This window comes from Chiroxiphia lanceolata, chromosome 13, assembly GCF_009829145.1.
Source record: "Chiroxiphia lanceolata isolate bChiLan1 chromosome 13, bChiLan1.pri, whole genome shotgun sequence".
Lineage (NCBI taxonomy): Eukaryota > Metazoa > Chordata > Aves > Passeriformes > Pipridae > Chiroxiphia > Chiroxiphia lanceolata.
The window spans coordinates 512436-537447 of NC_045649.1; the positions used below are offsets into that span (position 1 = coordinate 512436).

General features: G+C 39.8%; 1 protein-coding gene across 1 annotated transcript; it reads right to left on the reverse strand.

Annotated features, from left to right (window-relative positions):
- SLC7A6 (solute carrier family 7 member 6) lies at nt 1–24259 on the reverse strand. Its single transcript, XM_032700912.1, is given in 12 exon segments — nt 1–837; nt 2044–2100; nt 2103–2226; nt 2932–3081; nt 3328–3424; nt 4324–4427; nt 15418–15541; nt 17468–17612; nt 19296–19421; nt 21852–22223; nt 22226–22413; nt 22875–24259. Coding segments are annotated over 11 exon segments (1542 nt in total). The 5' UTR covers nt 22374–22413; nt 22875–24259; the 3' UTR covers nt 1–742.
- Between the last annotated feature and the right edge of the window lie 753 nt (nt 24260–25012).

The following is a 25012-nucleotide window of genomic DNA, read 5'->3' on the forward strand; positions in this document are numbered from 1 at the left end:
GCTTCAAACTGAACGTAGTTTTTATTGTGAAAATTTCATAAAACCTAGCAGAAGTTCACCAAAAACAAGCTTACAAGAAAGAATCATCAAATGTTAATCAAACTTTTAGTGCCAAGGTGCTTTGTTGATTAAATCTTTGCCACGGTCAGATACCACATTTCCATGTAGTATATGGCATAAAATACTTATCTCTAGGGGAGAAAAGTTGGTTCAGTCTTTAAATAATGAAGCACAACTTTATTCATTTTTCTTCTCAATGACGAAGTAGGTAGGTAGTTGTAACCAGTTGTCTTCTGGGGTAAGAACTGAGATAGCACAGCAAAACATTTCATGCAAAAATCCATCAGAATGAAGCTGGAAATGACTTGGTCTTTTGAGTCAAAGTGGTTTTCAGTCTAACTTAAAAATGCATGACTTCACTGCCTGGCTGTGCAGCAATTGGATTTGATCTGGGAGCTCTTCCCATGCTAACACAGTTCTGAGGGAACCACTGCCACAGCTGCTGTGCCTGACATGGGCAGATACTCCTCATCCCAGGAAAACACGCCCTGCAAACACGGCCCAACTCAGGAGGATGACGTGAGGGCGTGATCTCTGTGGGAACCCAACTGTAAGGATGTTTTCAGGATTTCTAAAAGACCACTGGAAACAGTTTTCCCATTTTTTCCAGTTCTACCTCTTCCCTTTATAGTTGTTTTAACCGCTGTATCCTCCCTCCTGCTTCTTGTAATGGCTTTAAATTTTAGTTGGATTTTCTTTCTAACTTCTTTTCCTCATTTGTGTCCATCTCTGTTAAAACACAGTAACAGAGCAGCTGCACCTTTCGTGTGACTGCACCTGCACAGGAAATTGGAGACATGAGAACAACAGTCACGAATCTCAACTCTAATTACACAACAGATCTGACTAATGACAGCTGTCAGGAACTGCCTCACCTCCCTCCAGGGAAACAAACACTAGTGTTAATACAATAACTGTCTTCCACTCAGTTTTCTTTTTTTAAACAGACACTGTTTAAAAGTGTTCAGTTCACATCCTACGATGTTTTTCTTCGTAAGCACCCTGCTAAGTAACTGAAATAAAATCTTTTTTCTCTATGATTAAGAGTGTAAAATTGGTAGAATAAAAAACTAAAACTAATAGCACACAGCAAAGTTACAAGATTACTCATTATTTCCATATATGCTACTGCTGCAGCACCACATCCTGTTTCAATCTAAGATTATGCTATAAACCTTCCTTAGCATCCCTCACTGTGTTTTTCTCACACAGTAACAATGACAACAGTGCACTGCTGGAGAAAAATGTGTAATTTAACTGCTACAATTCAACAGAAGGCAAAATTCCATCTGTGACTCGCATATCAAACAAGTGATTCAGTAAAGCTGGACAGTTAGCTTGTGTCACCACAGATAGTCAGCCCTTTTACAGACACCTCACTGGGTCTGTCTGGAATGCAGTTCAGGTTCTCCACAGCCCACACACGGGGCAGTGCTCTGCATTTGGGGCTCCAAAAGGACTGGTAACACCCACGTTTGGGCCAGTGCTGAACAGCACAGGATTGAGGCTTCTTTTCTTTTCTCCCACTCTGCCCTTCCTGGACCCAGCAGGATGGAGAGGAGCAGGAAGGTCGGAGGGCAGACGGCCAGAAGAGCTGACCCAAGGCAGGCACAGGGATAGTTCATGCTGTGCACTGTCATGCTCAGGATTAAAAACAGGCAGAGCAAGGACTGTGTGCCCGTGGGAGTGTGTCTGTCCACACGGCTGTTGCTTGGAGACTGGCTGCACATGGACTGCTGTGGGATGGGGTAAGTGACTGCTCTTGCTGCTGCAGGGTTTTTTCCCCCTCTTCACTTACTAAAGTGTCTTCTCACTCTTGTTCTTCCTGTTCTCCCTCGTCCTGCTGGGGGGTGCTGGGGGCTCTGGGGGTACTCTGCTGGGGGCTGGGGTCAGTCCCCCACAACCCCTTCCATCAACAGACCCAGATTCACCCATTTAGTTTTCCTCTTTCCTAACAACATCTCCAGCTACAAAGAAACTTACCTAAAATCTTGTTAATAAATTGAGGTCTCCTCGATGCAGGTAGATAGACTCCCAAGAGAAGAATGGAATTCCAGATAAAGCAATGCCAATTCCAATCACTGAATTTATAAAGTCGCTATAGAGTGGTATTACTACCAGAAATATTGTGCATATGCAGAATATTATTGGGAAAGCCAGGCTCAGCTGGAGACAGAAAAACAGAACAGAATGTTATTGTAATATCATTGCCTACAAACACTGAGATACAGACTTTTCCCTCTCAACCCCACTTTGTGAAATTATCTGCTCTTCCTCTTATATATCTGGCTATTTAGAACCATAAGCAAATTGCAGAGTTATTTTTAACAGAACTGCTGCTAAAAATTGCAGAAATTAACAAGTATGGTAACTCTGCTGTGCTGAAGAAACTGTATAGTGGCAGGAAGTGTTTCTAGAAAAGTCCAGTAAAACTTGGGAAACCAGAATGACTTCTTTGTGTGAAGTATCAGCTCAAAGTGTGAGAAGGTCATTAGAGGATCAGATATCATCAGAGCTAAATGTGGGCCACGTCTACAGAGTTATTGAAGCATTCCATCAGAGATTTCTAATGCAAGAAAAAGCTGACTCCTATGTAAGCCTAGAGAGACATTCTCTTGTTGACAGAGAGAAGGGATACTGATTGAACTAGCACACAATAATATACTATTCCAACAATCCCTGACTCTTCCCTAGCAGACAAGCTAACTTTCATGGTACAATATAAAATGGAAACCATATTTGATGTCCTGATCAATTTGTAACCTTTAGACACAAGATGTATGGTCCAGATTTTAGACAGCACTTTTGTGTTTTTAGATATTTTATGACATGGAAGACAGGGATTTCAAACAACTGTGTCATAAGTGTTACCTTAAGAGGTCTGGGCCGATCTGGCTCTTTCCAGCGTAGATATAATTGTCCAGCAATAGACAGACCAACAAAAAACCAGTAACTGAAACTGAAGTAATTAATAAGCTTGAAGACATCTTCCACAGCCAGGTAAAAAAGGGTCATAATACACTGTCAGGAAAGAACAAGTGTGAGAACAACAACAAAACATTGAAACTTTCTGTCTATGCTGCCTTTTGCTTAAAGTAACACCTTACACTCCTCGGGGTTTGGCATGCTTTTATGCCTCACTACATCACTCTTTCACCAATCGCCTTGATGACAGCAAATCTGAAGTTCTCTCTTGTGAATTTTTCAAAGTCTTCTTTTAAATAATTCACATCTGAGAAGTTGAAAAGGAAAGCAATAACAGCTTACATTGAAGAGCAGTGCTGGCACAGGTGTGAACCTCCCTATGTGGATCATAGACAACAGATCAGGAAGGTGACCTTCTCGAGATCCTACAAAAAACAGCCTGAAAAAAATAGTAAGAAAACACATGGTGAGGCCACAGGGGAGAGGGAATGTATTAAAGAAAATAAAAAATAACACCAGTATAATATTTACACCACTCAGTTTCCATCCTTTAAACATCAACCCTTCTTTTAGAGATGTTCTGTACAACAACCATTAAAAGATATATAAGCTTCTGGAAACATGCTGTTAACATCTGTTTTTAAAAAATCATGCTACAGGTAAAATAGACAACACCTACAGTAACAGAAACAAATTTCTGTTGTTTCACAAAATAGAGGAATAGTTTTCACTGACCACCAGAAGAGCTTTAGGTGACTAAAATGGTGTCACTCAAACCCATGCTTAAAAAACCACACATAATTTTAATATCAACTGTTCTATATTGACTCCTTCACCAGATGTTCCCATTTGCAAATAAATCTATTTAAAATTTTGGCTAGTCACATCCACAATCAGTGCTCAAAGAAAAGCTTCTGTACTGTATCCTAAGCTTTCTGACTGCAGCTTCATAACAGTAGCAACTTTTTAAGGTTTTTTCCAAGTAAAAAGTTTTAAAATACTGATTTTAAAAGGTCAGTAAGTTTTAAGCAAATACACTTGAAAGTAAGAACTTGCTAGAATTATTGCACCAAGTAAAATGGAAGGTAATCCAAGTAATCAGAAGGCCTGAGGACTCACCACACAGGTAACATTAATATGATCTTTAATTGTGCTCTGCATGCTCTCAGGAATGCTTTGGGGAAGTAGTGTGAACATCCACAGAGGTTTACTTTATTGTTGCTATTTATTACAGGTTCAGTAACAACAGTATTTTGCCACCCTCAGAATAGATGAGCATAACAGTAACATATAAAAATATCGATGATCATTTGTCAAACTGAAAGAGATATGCACTACCTTGATGATGCTAGAATTGAAGCATTAAGTCCACCAAAACAAGAAAAGGCTACAGCAATGGGAATTGTCCAGCTGAAGCTGCCAAATGCCTGGTCAGCAAATGTCTGATGAAAGGGAAAAGAAAAAGGAAACATGAAAATACCTGCGAAAAAGCTTATGTAAAACAACAACATCAGAGCTGTGTAATGAGTTTGTGTGGAAAAACAGCAATACAGTAAGGACAACCCATAATGCAGCACAAAGAAGCACACAGCTTTCTCTTTATGAATTCTAAATAAGCACAGAGTTCTTTAGCCAAGCACCTGAACTCACATTTTCTGCTCACAAAAGTAATGGTCACAGAAAAACAAAACAGTCTGAGAATTTTCTCACCAATATTTTATTATCTAAATGACCTACAGAACTCATCTGAACATCCTCTGGACTACAGAGAATAAAGGACAAAAATGTCATTACATGACCAAAAAGGGAAGTGCCATATTGCAGTGGGTAAACATAACCACGTAACCAACATCACACCTACTGTTTATAGACAGTATTCCAGGAATCTAGATTTATTTTCCTGCTTTTGCAATTTCCTAAGCAACATCTTCCTTTCCTTTAGCTTCCCCAGCAGGGACTCTGGGCTCTACTCTCCCAACATGGCAAATGACAGAGCAAGTTCTCTTATCAGCATTTGTTAATGTTGCTGGACAATACTGCCAGCCAGCTGTGGTGACTTTCCATGACAGAGCTCTAAACCCCAGAAATCAGGAGCATCAAAGTTTCACAGCAAGTGGTAAGAGCCACTGATTACCAGTGATCTTGGATCTATAACAAAAATGGGTAATAACTTGCAAGATACTGTCCTGGTCAACTCTGTTCAGCCTCCTGGATGGAGAAAAAAAGGCAGAGAGACTCAGAACATCAGACAACACATTTGAAAAATGAAGGTATTTCATCCTGAAGACTGAGGGTATTGTAAGCCCCACCCTGGTGTGAGCATTGCACACATCTGAACGTCAGCACCAGTGTGGAGTGAGGCAGAAACCCCTCAGGCTGGTTCAGAGGATGTGGGGGGGACCTTCCTACCTATCCCACTTGTACCTCCTGACCTAAACTGCTTCCAGGATTCCTTTCACTGAAGCAAACCAACAGTCAGGGTAGAAAAAGAATCATATCTACCTTGGGCAGCATGAGATAACTATTTATAGAAACAGAAAGGCACATACTTTTGTAAGTACCTTTCTATACCTAATACCTACTTGTATTCAAACTCCAAAATTAACATTTTACACCTTAGCAGGCAGCAGTAACCTAAACGTTTGTACGAACCTTTCTCTAAATCACTTTCTACTCTCTCTCTTGCTTTTTCAGTTTCAGGATCCTCAGACATACAAAGCATATACAGTAGTTTAGCTTTCTGCAGGGCTGTCTATTACAAACATTTTCTTCAGTTTTTAATACTTTAGTATTTTGAAACACCTCCCCCTTGACCTCCCCTTTAAACTAGTGGTCTTCACTGTAACATTTACGAGCTAAGGAGCTCAGCCAAAGGTGGTCAGCATTCAGAACTGGCCTTCATTTGTACCATATAAAGTTATATTGATTTAATGGTGGTCAAATTTTGATTAATTACTGCAGGAACAATATCATCAAGAGCAGTGCATTATGATCTTTTCTTAATGTTTTTGTAGGTCAAAAAAGCCTAAATGACTTTATATAGTTGGGGGGTTTTGTTAAATGAGTGTTTGATTTTCATGAGACAAAACCCTCTATATAATGTCAATCTTTAACCTATAAAATGCTGAGAAATTCACTGACATAAAACAAAGCTTGGCTGGCTCAAGTTTCCTGCTCTTTATCAGCACTGACAAAATGCTGTGCTCAGTACATTATCCAGGTTAAGGTTAGAATCCAGCTCTGCTTAGCTGTATAACATCAATTACACTAAAAAGCACTAAACCATCCTTTTGTGTAATTTAGTTGAGCCTCAGCAAAGGCAGATAGGATTTCCTGCTGCTGAAGGACAATGTCAACCATACAATCACTTCAATGGGAACCTTGCCAAAAGGTTCAAAGTCAACACCGTGTTAGTGACCCTGGTTCTCAAAGGCACCTCCCTTCCTGAGCTCTTCAGTTTATACATATCAGCACAGGTTCCCTCAAAATGGAGCTTCAACATGGGGGTGGAAAAACACAGAGATTCCCACAGATTATAGGAATTAACACAGGAAAAGTATAAAAGAACTAATCCATGTACAAATTCTACTTCCTGCTGAAATCGGGACTTCAATTTAGCAAAAGCCCATGGCCTAAGAAATGTGTTCTGTACACCATGGATTACCAATCTTCACTCAACTGAAACTGCAACTAACCATTTATGTTACTGTACATAAAAGATTTCTGCAGCCCAAGAACAAACAATTATTAGAACCCAAAGTGCTTCTCTCAGATCCCTATTGGATCTAAATGCAGCTCTGAGACACCCTGATGCAGAATGTGTTTCATTATGACCCAGTGACTGAATTAAGACAACTTCTCCAGACAAGTAAGAATGAGGGCAAGATGAAAACTCTAATAGGCAATTGTTGTAATAGTTTAAAGGATTATTTAAACCTGGACTGCTGATTTCTGAAGCCAAACAGCAAATGAAATTACAAGAAACAAAACTGAAAACGGTTGGAGGATTTCTAAATATACAAAGCTAAGATACAGAGCTCACTCAACAAGATGTTAGGGAATTAAGATGTTTAGTAAGATTGCCTAAAGGATAAGCACTTAGATAAGTAATATTAACAGCTAAAGTTAAAGAAGAGAGAGAAAATGTATGAATGTAACCTTATGCTGAAGGATGCAAATTATTTAATATGTCATTTGGAGAAATGTTTTCCCCCCAAAAGGCATTCTTTGCAAGCATTTTCCATTTCCTTTGGAAACATCTAGTAACGGGCCAGGGTGGAACGACAGGTGCAGGACTAACTCCAGGGCCATTTCCATCCCATAATGTATATCTGATTTTTCTAAGATATGCTAATGTTGCTTCACTTATCTTGGAAAACCCACAAATTATATACAGATCAAAATGTTAAAGATTCAATGAGTTCTGGATGTTCTACAACAACTATTAATCAAGCTGAAAGCCTAAACAAGTAATTTCCCTACATCTGTACAAGTGAGACTTGAAAAGAGAGAACAGCACAGTGACAGCCTTTACCAAGCACTGTCATTTCCAATGTACTTTCTAATGCTGTGGGTGGAATTCCTGACAGAGCAAACAGTGGAGAAACTTCAAGGATTAAACTTTTCCCTAAGTGAGGTAATGTAAAAGACTATTTTAATTGAGAATGATCTAAAAAAAGTTCAGCTTGGTTTGCCAAGTAGATCTGCCTGCAAAATGATCTTTCAGCAAATCAAAGTTGAAAGGTACCTAAATGTGGGCTAAATTTTCCAGTGATCCTAACTAGCTTAACGTGACACATAAAGAACCACCTGCCTTTATACAGGTGTTTTCTGACAGGGTTTCACCCTCATTTCTAACAAGTTCACATACTAATACTCAACACTTGAGTACAAATTTATAAATCCTTCAACACTCTCTTTTCAACAGATGCCAAGAAATGTCTTCTCCAAAGCTCAGCTATCCTGTCTTGTGACCAAGGACAAACCCAAAGGTCTCTGCAGTGTTTCTTGCTGAAAGAGTTATTGAAGTGTCAGTAAAAGCGGCCACAATAAACATTCACTGTGTGCGTGTGTCAGAGGATTATTTTGCACAAGAAGGTAGGGCAAAGAAAAGTCCAACAAGCAATCAAATTATCAAGCACATACACCAAGTGCACTGTACCAAGAGAACAAAAAAAAGGGAGGGGGAGAAGAGTTAGTGGCTGCTTTCTGCTCCAACTGCAATTGTACAGTCACGGATCCTCCACGAATGAGCCAGACCTGGGCTCCCAACTGAGCCTCTCACCAGTTCCACTGTAACTGCCACTACTGCTGGGAGTGGGGAAGTGCAGTTATAAAAACAAATGAGGTGGCACGAGGGGAAGAATGGAGCATTCTCAAGGGTATGTGGAGGATGACAGAGGAGCCTACCTGGAGGCAGCTCTAAGCAGAAGCATTTAGTCCACCATAACAGGAGAAAGGCACCACTATGAGGATGGACTTCGTCTTGGGTTCCTTCTGAGAAAGTCTAAAGAGCAAGAAGGATTAAGAGATTAAATTGTCATCTCTGCTATAGTCTGACAAGTCCTGTAGTCCAGACTTGAACTGTAACTGTTTTTACCAGTTAGGAAACAGAGATTCAGTGGCTGATACAACACTTGCAGTTACAGATAAAGTCCTTTAATGCCCTCCCATCCATCGGACACGTAAGGTATGCACACATACACGCACACTGGAGGACATGCACCTGCAATTGGTCCCCTTAGTTCTCTTTTTCTCTTTCCCAAATCATCAACAGGGAATAAAGATGAAGGAAGATGTTCCCAGCTATGCACTTCTCAGCTGAACTGCCCTTATTTCATCATGGCTAAAATGTTACATTACTGCCAGAAGAATGGGCAAAAACTGAATTACAGCTTTGTTTCAAGACATGAATGACTGGTTTAACTACATTTTCTTTTATCTTGGGTTAGTTTGATCTGATCATCAGCTGGTAACTTCTGCATGGTTTGCAAGAACACATTTTTGTCCTTTTAAAGGTCCAACCCACAGTTCTGTACAAAGAGGTTGAACTAAAATGAGTGTGAATTGCCCTGTGTAAGGAGCTGCCCCAACAATCTGCACAGAATATGCCTCACAGTCGGTCACTCAGGCACATCCATGGTTAGCAGGACCCACAGTCATGTTACAAATCACAAGATGAGGAGTGTTTGTCACACTTAGCTGCACACAAAAAGTGCACTTAGAGGCACACAAGAAATGCCAGACTACACTGAGTGTGTGTGGAGCTGCAAGCACATGCTGGGCTGGCAAAGCACTAAACAGGATTGACTGAAGGGACAAATGCCAAGAGATTGTAGTCTAACATGAATAAGAAACTTATACAGAACTATACCCAAAGATTATGAGGTGCTTCTATTAGGAAAGTTTAAAAGGCATCTTTTCAAGATTCTATCGCACAGGAGCTTTTCCAGGCTCAGTTCTGTAACATTCTTACCCTGAAAATCATACAGAGCAGTAAGGGGGATTAATATATATAGTGTGTGTATATATATACACACACATATATAAGCGCAATCTGACTGGTATTTTGGAAGTGCAGGTAATTCTGCTTTGACATTTCTCGTGAGGTAGAGCATAAATACACTCACACATTACAGGAAGATTTGTCAGTCAGAGCTACAGTATGTTTTCTCCATTTTAAGCTTCTCAGGCCTCTAAGGTGCTGTTTCCTAAAGGAAACAAACTCTGATTTAAGGCAATCAGGAAGCTGTCTGTGCATAGATGAAGTTCATGATGTCCACGAGTAGATGAAGTTCTCCCACTGCCACAGATTACATTGTCCAGATACTGTATGACATCTCTCCACCTTGACCAAATTAGATTTAACACCACATATACTAAAGAAAGAGTGCACATCAACCAAAAACAGTCAGAAAATTGTAAAGCTCCAAAAAAAGCAATTTAAATGTTCGTGTTTCTTGTAATTCTTGTTTCAACCACCATGCTGCTGATTGATTTTGCTCAAACAGACATAATCCTCTCCTTGTATTATTGGCAATGCCTTTTCTAGGAGAAAAAGGTACCAGTGCAGTGCAAGGGCCAGAATGGAATTCCCTCCTCATCTTTAGGTCACTGAATACAATCCTATGGTAAGAGAAATCAGCATTAATCTGCTGCATTAATATAGTACAGGTCTACTGCATGTAACATGTCTCTTCTGCATGGCCCACATTAAGATACAGATGTCAGCTCCAACAGTAAAATAGTTTTGTTCATGTTTTCATGGAGGTGCTGAGGATACTTGATCTAAATTTCTCAGGTGTTTGTCCTGTTCTTGGCATTTCTAATACCTAGCTGTTGAATAGGAGTTCAGTGTTTTCCAAAGTCTTTTACCCTTCTCACATCGAAAATATTATGTAGCACTATTTCAAGTTCTGGCTCAGCTTTTCAGCTTGGACTCTAAAGCCAGAGAACCACATAACTGGCATCAGGAATGCTGCACTGGTAGTGAATTACAGCTAGCTCCAAGAAAGAAGGCAATGACTTACTAAACAGCTCTCCTCTAAAAGCAACTGCCTGCCCCTAATGAAGAGTTCTTCACTGTAAGGTACAGAATGCGCATTTCATCCAAAGAAACCTTACTGGGAAGTGCCAGTGCAAGCAAGGAGAGGAACATGACACTGACAGCCAAAGACAAGCAGCTTTTCCTCTTTAGAAAAGAAGCCAGTGACTGGCCAAATGAAGGAGAGAAGTAATATCCAAAAGGTCTCAGAATAACAAAAATTTCTATTTGAATTCAGTTAGAAAAGAGAGACTCATAATTTATTCAGCTATACACCAAAGAAGAACCAAAGAGCTAAACCACAGCACTTCCCAGTGGTGTGTTTTATTCCAGTCCAGGGAGGGAGCAGTCTGCTTTGGAATATGAGAACACCAAGGTAAATTGGATCGTCAACGCTGACTCCTGAGATGATATCTCAAGATGCAAACTGCAATCATCCTCTTTATCCCCAGCTCAGTGACAAAGCTGTACTGCTCCACAAAGACAACCACCAGCTATGCAGGACAACCAACCGTTTGCTTTAAGCACCTTAGCTCTTCCAAGTAAAGAAGGAAGCTGCCAAGTGTCCCCCCTGGTATGAGCTCAGGGCAGCCGTGCCCGAGCACAGGCAGCAGGTGACAGAGGCACCGGCAGTCGGGGGGTCTCTCCTGTCAGATGATGAAGTGCTTGTGGAACAGGATGACCTTCACAAACAAAAAACACAGTAGCAGTCTCAAAGGAAAAACAAAGTTGTTCAGTGACAGTGGAAGCTGAGCTGTCTGCTTTATTGATTGTGTTTGTGCTACAGAGTGACTGCTTCATGTGCATAAGGCCGAACAGCAAAGGCTGTGATGGTTTGCACAAGGAGGTGAATCAGAAGTCGTGTGACACTCTGACAGGAATCTTTGAAAAGGGAAGTCATTTGACACGATCAGCAACCATCTGAAGAGCATTTGCAGAGATTTTAAGGTACCTGTTGCTGTATTATTCAAATTACTTCAACAAAAAAGGTTAAAAAAATCAGATTCTTAGCCCCAGCATTGGGACTATACCACAATGAAGCCAATTTTGAAGTAAAAGGAGGACATTTTATCACTTCTTTTTTATATAATCTCTTGGTAAGATTTCACCTCCCAAGAAAAATAGTAAGCAAGGTGATATTCAAAGATACACTCATATTTCTTTTACTTACAACTTTTACTCCCATCATTCAGAAACTAGAAATAGCTTCCCCCTTGCCCCCTTTTTACAGTCAAAGCCTTTTGACTGAAAAGGAGAAAGCCACTCCATTCCTTCCCAAAATAGCAACAAGATTAAATTTAACTGCTGCTTTACTACACAAAGGACTCTCAAATGCAGAATATTACTACCATGTTTCTTTAAAAATTCATTAAGTCCTTTCACCCTACAATTACATAAGGGCAATAAGGAAACCACAGCATTCGGTGTCCTGTATCACATGTAGAATATGTGAGCAGATCAAAGTGGCTCATTTTCATCAGATTAAGTTTCTGAATAGCTTAATTCTCACCTCCCTTTCTCATTCATCCACTAAGCACAATGCCCTAAGTCTTCTTAAGATTCCACTGAGGATAAAATTCTCTTCCACCACCCAGAGAAACTTCACCGTAAAGACTTTTACATTTTTGTATTATAGAAGGATTTTCAAATACAGTCATTAGCTTTTTCCCCCCCACAAATTCACTAAAAACTATGGGTACATGATGAGCATTTGAATTTGGACTGCCTGTACACTTTTGAAGCAATTCTCCAAATTATGGCCACTTACTGCTTTTGGTTCCACTGTTTAGCACCAGAGCTAAAGGGAGGTTCCCTTCTGGACCAGGCTAAATTGAAGAGGAGCTGCAAGAGCAACCTGCTGCACTCCCCCACTGCAGTCCAAGCACACCCAGCATTCAGTGCAGACCTCACCAGAGGTGCAGTGCATGTGTCAGACCCTCAGGGTCAAGCTCTTCCACTCCACACACATCCTTCCAGGGCCCACACACTTGCCAATGTATTAGTAGATCAAACCTGAAGTTGGTTTCATAAAGCTGGGCAATTGAATTTATATCAGCAACAAAAAGGAATCTTCAAGGGATTAAGTGTTAAGTAGTATTAAACTTCAGCTGCACTTTCAGCTGATCCTTCTAAAAGGGATATAGGCAGCCACAGTCAGAAGACCATTGCTGATGAGATGACTCAGCAAAATGCCTTTAGATAGAAAATGAGCCTGGCTCTTAAGTTCAAGTGTTTGACAAACCTGACATCTAGTCAAAAATTATGGTTCTAGATCTCCAAAGTCATTCATTCAGTTAAGTCCATTAAAATTAGCCCAAGAAGCAAAACTTCTAAATAACTCTGGAATGCACAAACATATTTTTTCATTCTTATCCTGGTCACTTAATATCTCTGCATGCAATTAGACTGACTAAGGACTTTATATCATTCTTATGTCTTCCTTTATTCTCCTCCATGCCCAGATGCATCCTATACTAGACAGGAAGACCTAGTCTGTCCAGTTCTAAGTATTACAATTCCATGTAAAATCACACAGCAGTGTACAGACATAAATGTACAAATATATAGTCACTTTTGGTAAAAAAACCCAATGTCAAAGAACAACTAAATGAAGCATATATAAACCCATAAAAATATAGGCCTGGGTTTCACATGTGCAGTGAGGTCCAGACATTCCTCAGCCCTCCCTTCCCTGACCACCCGTGCTGGAGCACTCGTGTGTTCAGACCCAGGCTGGGCAGGCCCAGGGAATCCCTGCCCACCTCCCAGGGGGGTCAGTGCTCCTGAGCCCATCTCCACAGGGCTGGACAACCTCTGGGATGGCACGGGGCACACAGCACGGGGCACACAGCACTCCAGGGAATCCCTGCCCACCTCCTGGGGGGTTCAGTGCTCCTGAGCCCATCTCCACAGGGCTGGACAATCTCTGGGATGACACGGGCACAGCAGGCACACAACACTCCCAGGGAACATGCTGCATTGCACTGGAGAATGTCACTGCTGCCAAAGGAGTGTATTTTCCAGTTTTGGTTAGGAAAAAAACAGGTGTTGCTTTACAGAAGTCAGGACACACAGTGGACTGTGTAGATTTGGCTTTTAGATTTGTCTGGATTAATTAACTATAGACAACTATTAATACCATTAATGGTCACTGGAAGGTACTTCATAGGGATACTATAGCCTACAACAAAAATAAATACTCCTGGATATTTATTACCCCTTAGCATATGCTATTCAAAAATAAATATTTTCTGTCCTTCTTTTGTTCATTCTGAAGTGTTTTAGGAAGTCTTTCATAGTATATTTCACAACAAATTTGTATTTGCACGTTTCAGCTAAAAAGATGTAAAGAATTAAAGTTTATTTACTTTTAATACATTTTGTTTGTGTAACTACATTTGAAATAAAAAGTCACAGCCCACATTTACAATAAACTACTTGAAAGTTCACATTAAATATAAATATTTGTGAAGTTTGAAATAAAGTCAAGTAAGTGCTTTTGTGGAACCATTTGCCTAAATACCTTAAACAAGACTTTCCTGGTTGCTAAGCTAGTTTTTAATCACATTAATCCTTTGTGGGAACAGAGCAAATTCTTCATTTTGATGTATTTAAAACTCTCTGTCCATTGTCTAACTACTTAAATTTTAGAAGCCAATTAGGAACCTAAAAGGAAGGTATAGTATTATTTCTTTTCCTCCAATTTAAATAACCAAAAAGAAGATTAAATTTTCCCAAGCCTCAACTTTAAAGGATATAGTAACCAGAACTGTTCAAATATTTCACTAGTCACAGGGGAAAAAACCAAACCTTCACTTTTGTTTAATAATTAGCTTAAATATAAAACATGTTTCGACCAGCTTTTACTTTTAAGAAGCTTATATATTTTAATGGGATTCCAACTTCCTTCCACATACAGAAATGACTTTCAGAATATTCCAAGTTGTTGGAATGAACACTGTTGGACAGCCAGTGCTGTGAGCTACAGAGAGGAGATCCAAAGCTGATGTGTGTCCAGCTGGGTGTACAGATCCAAAGCTGATGTGTGTCCCAGCTGGCACACTCCATGTACAGTGCTGTGAGTTATAAACAGCAGACCCAAAGCTGATGTGTGTCCCAGCTGGGTGTACAGACCCAAAGCTGATGTGTGTCCCAGCTGGGTGTACAGACCCAAAGCTGATGTGTGTCCCAGCTGGGTGTACAGACCCAAAGCTGATGTGTGTCCCCCTGGGTGTACAGACCCAAAGCTGATGTGTGTCCCAGCTGGGTGTACAGACCCAAAGCTGATGTGTGTCCCCCCTGGGTGTACAGACCCAAAGCTGATGTGTGTGTCCAGCTGGGTGTACAGACCCAAAGCTGATGTGTGTGTCAGCTGGGTGTACAGACCCAGAGCTGATGTGTGTCCCCCCTGGTGTACAGACCCAGAGCTGATGTGTGTCCCAGCTGGCACACTCCATGTACAGTGCTGTGTTATAAACAGCAGACCCAAAGCTGATGTGTGTCCCCCTGGGCTGGCACACCCATGCACAGACAGGCTCCCAGCACTCCACCGCGGCAGAGGGAACACACAGGTGATCACCTGCTAATGACTCCTAATTTACAGTCTGCTCAAAGTGCACCAGTGTAATTAGAGACTTTGCAAAATACCTTTACAAGATGCATCTCTGCTTGTTTTTAATAAATCTGATAATACATTTTAGACATGACTTTATTAACTGTTTTTTCTGCTTAGGATTAAATTATTCGTGGGAGTTGTTCTGTCCCCTCTATTCAGTTAAGTAAGTACTGTAATAAACTAGGGGTTTTTCCTGTTTTGCCCCTTAAAATGAAATGCATCCCTAAAAGGGGCAAAGTTAATAATACAGCAAAATGCCACATGGTTAACTTACCACTGCCACAGCATCACTAGAAAGAACAGCTTGAGCATCCAGCACTGTATAGTAAGCTACATTGGTCATAATATAGATAATAGTCACAATTGGCATAGACACTGCAATAGCCAGAGGTAAGTTCCTGGAAGACAAAAAAACCCAAACCCCACAAGAGCAGAAAAAAATTCCATTAATAACAGAATAAACTTAATTTATTTGTATCCTTTACAAAAGACAGAAAAGTTATGAAGCCAGAATACAGATTTCAAAAAAGGTATCTCTGGAACCAGGGTTTGGTTTCTTTTAAAACTAGAAATTCTAATACAGAATACTGAAAAAAAAAAAAATCTAATTTTACAATAACTTAAAGCCTAATTATGTGTAAAAACTGATTCTATGCAACTGTTCTTCAAATACTCCAACTCGAGGTTTCCAGATCTGTAATAACAGCCTTCACATTTACATGCTTTAAATTATTTCCTACTGGCCATGTTAATGACCACAACCAGAACCCAGAGAGGCAGAGCACTGAGTCACTGCACTCCTTCTCCCTGGGAAATGCAGCTGTTGTTCTACCACCTGCTTCTAGGACTGATGGAGGGAGATCTACTAAAGCAAACCAAAGCCCTGATCTTCCATTTCCCCCACCATGCAGAGGACAAACAACAGCTGCATAACTGCAGAGAACAGAGGTGCAGATCCAGAACTGCCACACAGCTGGGAGCTCAGGATGTGGGGTATCTTACTAGAAAGCACAGGTCTAGAAAGCAATAGGAAAAAGAGTCAAGAGTAACAAGGAAACATTGCTAACCATTAGATGTAAACAGATAAGATTTAATTGCGAGATAAACTCACAGTGCTGAGTCTGTAGCTCCACAGAAAGAAACTAGAGAGCAAAAGCAAATTCTGCTCGAAGGCTTTGGCTTTTCTCAGCCTTATTCTTTCCTCAAACCTTGCAGGGATATTAAAATGTTTCAAAAAGGGAAGCAGAACTGAGAGTGTCACTCTCACACTTGCCCAGTATGAAATAAAACACAGCATGGTGACATCAGTGAGCATCTGCCAGGAACACTGTTTTCAGCAGCAACAACAAAAACAACAAAACCCCAACAAAGCATAAAAATTATCAGTCTGACTAAAACTTTGGAAGCTTCCTCAAAAACTTCCTGAGGCCCAGAAGTCCAGCTGTGTCTCTGTGATGCTGTGGAAGCAGAAAAACATACACCACAGTACCCCATATAAATCAGTAAATTAGTAACTGGGAGTTCTGCTTCCAGGTTGCACACTCACAGTAAGAGACCCATGAACCTCAGCACAGAGAAGAAACAGAACCAGAAAATCACTGAGAAATTAATTCAGAAATGTTACAAAGTGACAAAAAGCTGAAGTGGTATTTTAAGGACTTTGCATCATCCAAGATTAAAAGCTAAGCATCTATGTCAAACTTAACTTGTGGATGGCAACTTTTGAGTGGACAAGCACGAGGGCACTACGAGTCAAGTGAACGTGAAAAATACGTAATTGTTGCAGTGATTTGACAGAAGTCTGGAACGAATCCTTCCTTATTGCCCAGAACTGTCCATGCAGAAAGCTGAAATGGGCAGTTCACCTTAACAACTGCAATTCTACCAAGAACAAAGCTTGTATTAGGGACTGAAGCCTAAAGAGAGCAAATGACTATGATGAAATTTTTATCAGCTGCACACCCTGTGAGACAATCAGAATGACCACACTGATAAACAGAGCACAGACTACAATCAGGTACCTGTTCCACTGCAATATTGACAACTGCTGTAATAAACAGCAGCAACATCTTGAACTGAAAGCTTAACAAGCACTGAATACAGCATCCACCAGTCATCTAGACGTATTTATTCTTACCTTTTCTTTCTTTCCCATTTTTAATGGAGTTTAGGAAATCTTTGCTAGTGGCTGTTCACAGCCTCACCATCTAAGTATCCAGCAATTCTACTTATTTCTGTGTAAGCTCAGAATCCATTAGGAAATGACAGCCACAAACAAAGCAATTTAGGAAGTATCTGGTTTTAGAAAGCTTGAATCAATTTACCTTTCTGGGTTTTTGATTTCTTCTGTTACAAAATTGAGCGTATCCCAACCAGAGTAAGAGAACAAGGCAGAATACAGTGCAAGGGAGATGTCTCCAATATTAAAAGAGGATCCCTCAAAAGAGTTCTCAAAGTGTGATGTATGCCCTGTGTGTGAAAGAGATGCAATGAAGGACAGCATAATTAAAATACAGCAAATAATGTTTTTCAATTTGTCACACAAAAAAACCTCAGAAACCCTAATTCCTTCAAATCTTCTTATTAAATCTTTCTTCCAGTTCTTCTCTGTGCTTTAGCCATGAAAACAAGCATTTAAAACTACTAAAAATTATGGCATGTGGATGATACAATTAAACACCTCGTTTGTCCACAATGGCACAAGTTCAGGAATATTAAGTTCAGACTAAGCTACAAACAACTGGCAACAACAGTACTCAGGCTAAGGGTATTTTTTATAACATATGTATTTATAAGATAATCCACTCTAGTCCTTCTATATCCTTTCAAATTTCAAACATTTTGCCTAAGCAGAAAACAAAGCTTACAGGTGTTTTTAGATAACTGTGACAAATAGCCCCACACAAACATCTAAGTGGATGCTTAAGTTTTTGCTATTAAAAACTGAATACTGAGAAAAATTAACAGACCTTTAAATATTACTGTTACTTTTCCCAAGCTAAGAGGAAAAGTTACAGTTTTGCACCAGTATTTGTGAAAACTTGTGCCATCTTTTGACTTTAAGCAACTCAAGACAAGTTCATCACAGTTTATACATTCCAACTGTTTACACAAACAGACACATGCAAACCCACCAAATACAGACAGGCAAGTTACTGTGTAAGCCAATATTTGCAGCCTCTCAAATATCTTTATTTATTTCTCTTCCCTGCTTTTTATCCCAATCAGATATAGGGTTGCTATTCCCTTGGCACAGACACTGGCAGAGTAACTGCTGAGTCAGAAACAGAGATGGGAGACGATGTGAAAGGAGCTGAGAACAAGCTCAGCATCTGCAAAACAAGGGCTGGGCTGGTGAGCTGAGGATGAAACACTTCCCAGGGGGCTCACATTCTGCATGTCCTTGTTCCATTCACAATAATTACCTTGCTCTTGAACTCTCAACAATAACCACTTAGAGCAAAGGACATAAACTGCCAGACTGTGGGAAAGACAAGCCTTTATGGCAGCAGGGTCAGTTTTTTAAGCTAACACACCAATAAATCCTCCCCAAAGGAAGGGCTGAGAACAAAACTAAGTTCAGAATTTCTCTAACCTAAAGACCAGTGCCCAACACACACACACACACACACACACACACTCTAATTCTTAACAGCTATAATAAAACTCAGGCTTTGAGCAAAAACAGAGGTGGTGTTTCACAAATCTACCTACATATTCTATTTTTGCTTTAATTTCAGACACTTTCAGACTTGCACAAAATTCCTTTTGTAAAAACACATATTCAGTTGATCTCACTGTAAAGCAGTATGTTCTTTACAGGAATTTACAATGTCCCCATTCCCATTGTATTTTGCTGTCTCTGTATTTCGCTGTTTAATGCCTTTTATGATTCCATCCTGCAGGCTGTAAAGTACAGGATTGCTGAGCCATCCAGTACCTTTTTTTCCGCAGTTCAAAGTCAACTGAGATAGGCTGGATATCTCACGATACAGCACCACGATAATGCCCAACAATGGGGTTACTGGTGCTTTCAAAGGGGCTCTATCATCCTTCTACTGAGGCATCTCATAAAACATAGTTTGCAGTCTGTAGACAGTTACTCGGTTTAACTGATAAATACAAACCTTTGCTTTAAGTTTACAAGCTTACCTTGGCATAATTTAACAATCCCAGCTATGATGATGGCAATGAGAGCGATAACTTTGGCGTAAGTAAATATATCCTGCACACGTGTTCCCCATTTAACATAGGCACAGTTTATAAATGTTAAAAGACCTAGGGGAGGAAAAAAGAAGACAGATTAAAAGACAATTTGAACAATGTTCAGTTTAATTCATTTTTCAAAGATTTAACTGCAATCTAAATACACACTTACCTGTTATACAACTACTTAGGTTCAACTAAGCCAAATACACTAGTACTGAAAACACACTGGTTCAAACAAAACAGCAAGAAGCAGTTCTAAACACATTGTTTCAAAAGATGGAAGGAAAGATCTTCCCCTTCTCTGATTACATGCCCATTTTCCTGATGTTACCCCTCATCAGCTGCACTCAGCAACTATCCTGAAATTAAAGAAACTGTTACATGAAATAATTCATTTCAATGTATCAATACTATTCTGATAAATGAAAGATCAGAAATTCCTTTAGGCAAACATATTAAAAGAGTGTTTGAGAAGTTTTTTTATCCTTCCTTGCTAGGCTCAGGATGAGTTCAACATCCATGGAGCAGCTGCCACACCAAGTATGGTCCCAGGTGATTCAATACCCCTCTCCAGTTCTATTGAACTGTATTTCAAAGAGAGAACAGATCTGAGCAAGGAATTTACAAGGACACACTGATAGGACAAGGGGTAACGGCTCTAGGAAGGCAGGGAGATTAGATTAGATTAGATCAGGTATCAGGAAGAATTGTTCCCTGTGAGGGTGGAGAGGCCCTGGCACAGGTTGCCCAGAGAAGCTGTGGCTGCCCCATCCCTGGCAGTGTCCAAGGCCAGGTTGGACGGGGCTTGGAGCAGCCTGGGCTGGTGGGAGGTGTCCCTGCCCATGGCAGGGTGGGATGAGATGAGGGTCCCCTCCAACCCAACCCATTCCATGGTTCTAAGAGCATGTGCTTTAGTTAACACAACAGTCACCTGGAATTTCAAGAACTGGTAATAAGTCATGAGTATTCTGAGTATACTTCTCCCTCTACCCCAAAATAAGTTAGAGTCAGACCTGTTTCACAAGACTGCGATGAAACTTGAAATGAGACTTGCAGATCTCACCAATATTTTAGAGTTGCTGACTAAGCTTACATACATGATCAGCTTCCCCAAGAATGTTTTCATGGTTCTCAACATTTTGCTTTTGCATTTCTTACTTTTTTTTTTGAAGGGAAGAGCCAGACAACATCTATCTTAACTCAAGGGCTGAATATTGAACAGGATTCAGTATCTTCAGTATTTATTTAACAAAATCCTAATTCAGTGCATATTTTTCTTAGATTATCACTACATTATTTAAAACTTCTGTGTTGGAAACAATATTTCCCCCAAATCTCATTTTTTCTCTAGCTAGTAAAAGAGTGGTTATATTCTACCATAGTTTTTGTCTCCAAAGAATTTTCTCATACCGTGTATTTAAGATATGCATATAAATAGAAACTAAATTGGAGATTGTTTCAGGAGTAAGGTAGTAGTAAATAAAAATCCAATGAAAACATGTGATACATTTTTTCCTTTCTCAGAATCCAAGAATACTGTGATACTGTTAAGCTAAAAATTGAAAAGCATTGATTTTGCAGAGGTAACAAAAAGAAGGTAATGATCTGAAAAGCACGGCACTGGCATGTTAGACAGTCGGGCCAAGCAGAATAGCTAAACGAGATTCTATTGAGTCCACCGAGCTTGGCAAGAGGAGGGGAAAAAACAGTTGTATCAAATTTCAAAAGCCAGGACTGCTGCAGCTCCCAAAGAGCCCTCAGGAAAACAACCAACTGCTCAGTCTCTGCTCCTCAGTTTTAGTGATCAGAGTATTTGCTTGAGGTTTATTTCAGCCTTTTTTTTCAAAGCAACTTTATTGGGAGTACTCTTATTAGTGAGTTAGGGCTTGGTCTCTACTTCAGATGAATGCTACTCTGCCTCCTGACACCTTAAAAAAAAAAAAAGGATAGATAATCAGAATCTATAAGCCACACCTCCTCTCTCTTCCTTTTACTGAAATATTCTCTCATGCTTTCTTCAACTTCATTATCATTAACTACTTAAAGTTCCGCGAACTGTCAAGTTTTGGTTCTGCAGCACACAGGTTTTCTTGCTGTGCACACAATCTCCACTTCTCAACAAGCTATAAACAGGTGCTGTAGTACTGATGTTATGGTTCATCACAAGCATAATCTGGATATGAAGATTTTTTGAAACTCTACCAGAGTAGTAACTGAAGCATGTCAACAGCTATTCGCAACAACTTAGACCACACAGGAGTACCTGAGGTTTGATTTAAAATACCTCTCCCAAGGAAAAACAAGTTTTCCCACCATTTTTTGCCTTGCAAGTAAAGTTGGAAGAGTTAAATACCTTGTTCTGCTCCAAATGAGAAAATGGTAATTCACTGAACACCTTCAAGTTATTCACATGCAACAACTCTGAGACTTGGTAAGATCTGTTTAATAAAACTCACGGTGGATAAAACAATGCCCCCAGTGAAGCCCAGAAATACTCACATTCACAAGCAGCTGCTATGAGACGACAGGCCAGATACGGAGGGTCACACGACGGGAAGAAGGGCTGAACTATGTAGTTAGCAAAGGTGATGGCTATAATTGCTTGGCTGGTTGGCTCAACAATGAGCAGTGAGGTCCACAAACGAATAAAAGCAATGAAGCTCCCAAAAGACTCCAAGATATATGCATAGCTGGCTCCTGACTTGGTAATGGTGGTTCCAAGTTCAGCATAGCAGAGAGCTCCGAAGACCGAAAATATCCCTCCCATTGCCCAAACTACCAGAGACAATCCATAAGATCTGCTGTAGATGAGAACGCCTTTGGGAGAGACAAAGATACCTGAACCAATCATGTTGCCTACAATAAGGCTTATCCATTTAGCAAAGAGATTTCTTTCTTCAGTTGCAAAGCATTTTCACTTCCATGCTGCGTGGCACTTGGATCTGTCCTTTCTGATTTACTGACAGGGCTGTATTCAGCCCCTGAAATGTGGGACTGTGTACCCTCTGTCCTTTCTGCCATTGTGGATGGGCTGGGAATTCTCCACGACTCCAATCACAACCTAAAACAAATGAAACAGCTGAAATATTATATTTTTTTTTTATCCCAGGACTTTCTTGCAAATCTTCTTTCCATCCTTTTGGACCCTGATTACAAATGAAAATTAAGAAATTGCCTTCATATGTTTTTTTTACACAAATCATGCACAATTAAACAGGAAAACCGCTCACAACAGAGAAAGAGACAAATTCCAATATAACTTCAGAGGAGAGTTCTTACCTCTAGGAAAACAAACAAACAAAACCGTAGGACAGACGGAATTCAGGGACTCCAATTTTGAGCAAAACAGAAGAAAGAACAGACAGAAGCACAGTGAGATGACACAGAAAAGCAAGCACTGCAGGACCAAGATGAAGCTGTAAGCATGAAGCCAGATGTACTGCAATACATCACACCTAATTTAGGAGTGCTCCAGTCCAGGGCTGCACACGTTACTCATGCAGGGAGGGCAGAGGCACTTACTGCAGAATCCCTGGGATCCAACTCTACACTTCTCACCAACACTGTGGGTCACTCCCCCCCAAAACTATTTCCAGATCTCACTGCCTTCTTACTTGGAGAAGAAAGTTACCTAAGAGTGCAGGCTCTACATGAAAAAACCCAGAGTAGCTTCAATCCAAATTCCTCCATTAGCTGCTATAGTGAACAGTATCTAAGAACACAGAAATTAAATAATCTCTTTCCTCTGCTTCAGAACTGACCATTTGGAAAAGAGCCACCTTCTTTCAAGTCTCCAGAAAATTCTCCCACGCCTTCCAAAAGCAAATTACTGCTAACAAGATTTCTTAGCACAAGAATATACTGATAATTCTGAATAATGTCCATTTTATAGAAGTTCAAGAAATAATCTATTCAAGGAAAATCCTGTATGAAGAATGATTATTTGATTACTAGTTTATCAGCTGCATAAAGAGTAGACCCTATATAATTACCAAAATTAATTTCATGACCATTCATTTACCCTGGGCCTCATCAAACCCTCAGTGTATACTTCAGTCAATAACTATAGAACAGAAAAAACAAAGTTGAGGTCAATTAGAATAAAGTAGGGGAGGGAGGGATGACTTTGTGCTTTTTTGGGGTAACACTAATTTTACCAAAGGTTTTGTTACTGCAACAATAGGCTTGTCAGCTGAGAGAACCAAACCCCTGAATATGGAGATTTTGAAAGGTCAGCATGCAGCCACCCAAACTAGATGTATATCTGTGCATCTACTAACACAGGAACATACAAGGTCTTCCCTTCACTTAGAGGGACACACCTTTCTGGAGAGAATATTATTCCTTTATCATAAAGCCAACACCTGTATACTACAGTACAGAAAATCTGACTTGACATCCTTAAACCAGAATAGTTTTACAGATGTGAAAATTATAATTTTCAATCAAGTAACAAAATGTAACTTCTACTGAAATGGAGTACAAATCGTTTATTGAAACATGTTACATCATTCATCTCCAACTCATGAATCCTTAGAGACAGTGCTCTTCTAAAGAATGCAAAATGAGATCCTCAATCTGTTTAGTTGGATGCCTTCTGATTTATTTTCCCCTCAGTACTCCAAGAAACACTTTAAGATGGTTAATTACTAAATACATATTTATCATTTATACATGAGGTCAACATCTTATCTGGCGTCCATACATACATCAGAAGCCATCAAATTTCACACTTACAATTAGACTAAAAATTTTCAACCTTCCAGAACCTAATCTCTGCTATTTCAGAACTTAAAAGCTTGAGTGTTATAATGAGGCATGTCCAACAAAATAAAACTAACCGAGAGAAGGATCACCCAGTTTTCTGCAGATGGAGTGTGCCCAAAACTGCAAAGAAAAGGAAAGCATATTTACCTCAACTGTTGTTACCTGTTCTCCTTGTTATTTGCTCTTCCATCTATCCTGTGCCAAATTCATTTGCAATAACATACTGGTTGACTTTCTGTTATTGGTGTAGTAGAGTTAAGTCTTCAAAAAGACATGTGGCCTATGAGCTCACAAGATTATCTGGTTTGCTTTACAACAGAAAGATCAGTTATTAGTCTGTAAATGAATATAATTATTATAATAATCAATTGTAAATATGATGCAATCATCTGAAAGCTGTATAAAACAGCAGACAGTCAAAGCAGTTGTTTTCATTACTATTTGGCTGTAAGAAGTGGATTTAAGGGAACACTTGTGACCCATAAAAGTAACATTTAATTCCAAATTGAGTCTTCTCATGTCTACGAAATGAACTCAGACAGAACTCTAGTTGCAAGTGTATTTCAGAAGGCAAATCATCCTGAACAAACGTCAGCGGAAAAAATCAAGAATACTACAGCTATTATTACGACATCCAACTGCCAGTCTGGAAATATGCCATGTTAATTTTCAGCCTTTCCAACTAAAGGATAAATCTCTGTAAATATGAAGAATTCATCACAAATGTAAAACATCATTTTGGTGATAACTACACATATTTTTACTCCACATATCCTAATCACCATTCCCGTTTCTTCCTGGAACACCCTTCAAAGTACAGTTTGATAAGAAGCATACACATTACTTTGAATACTCAGGCATTGTGATGGTTTGACTTGATTTAGATCAACTGA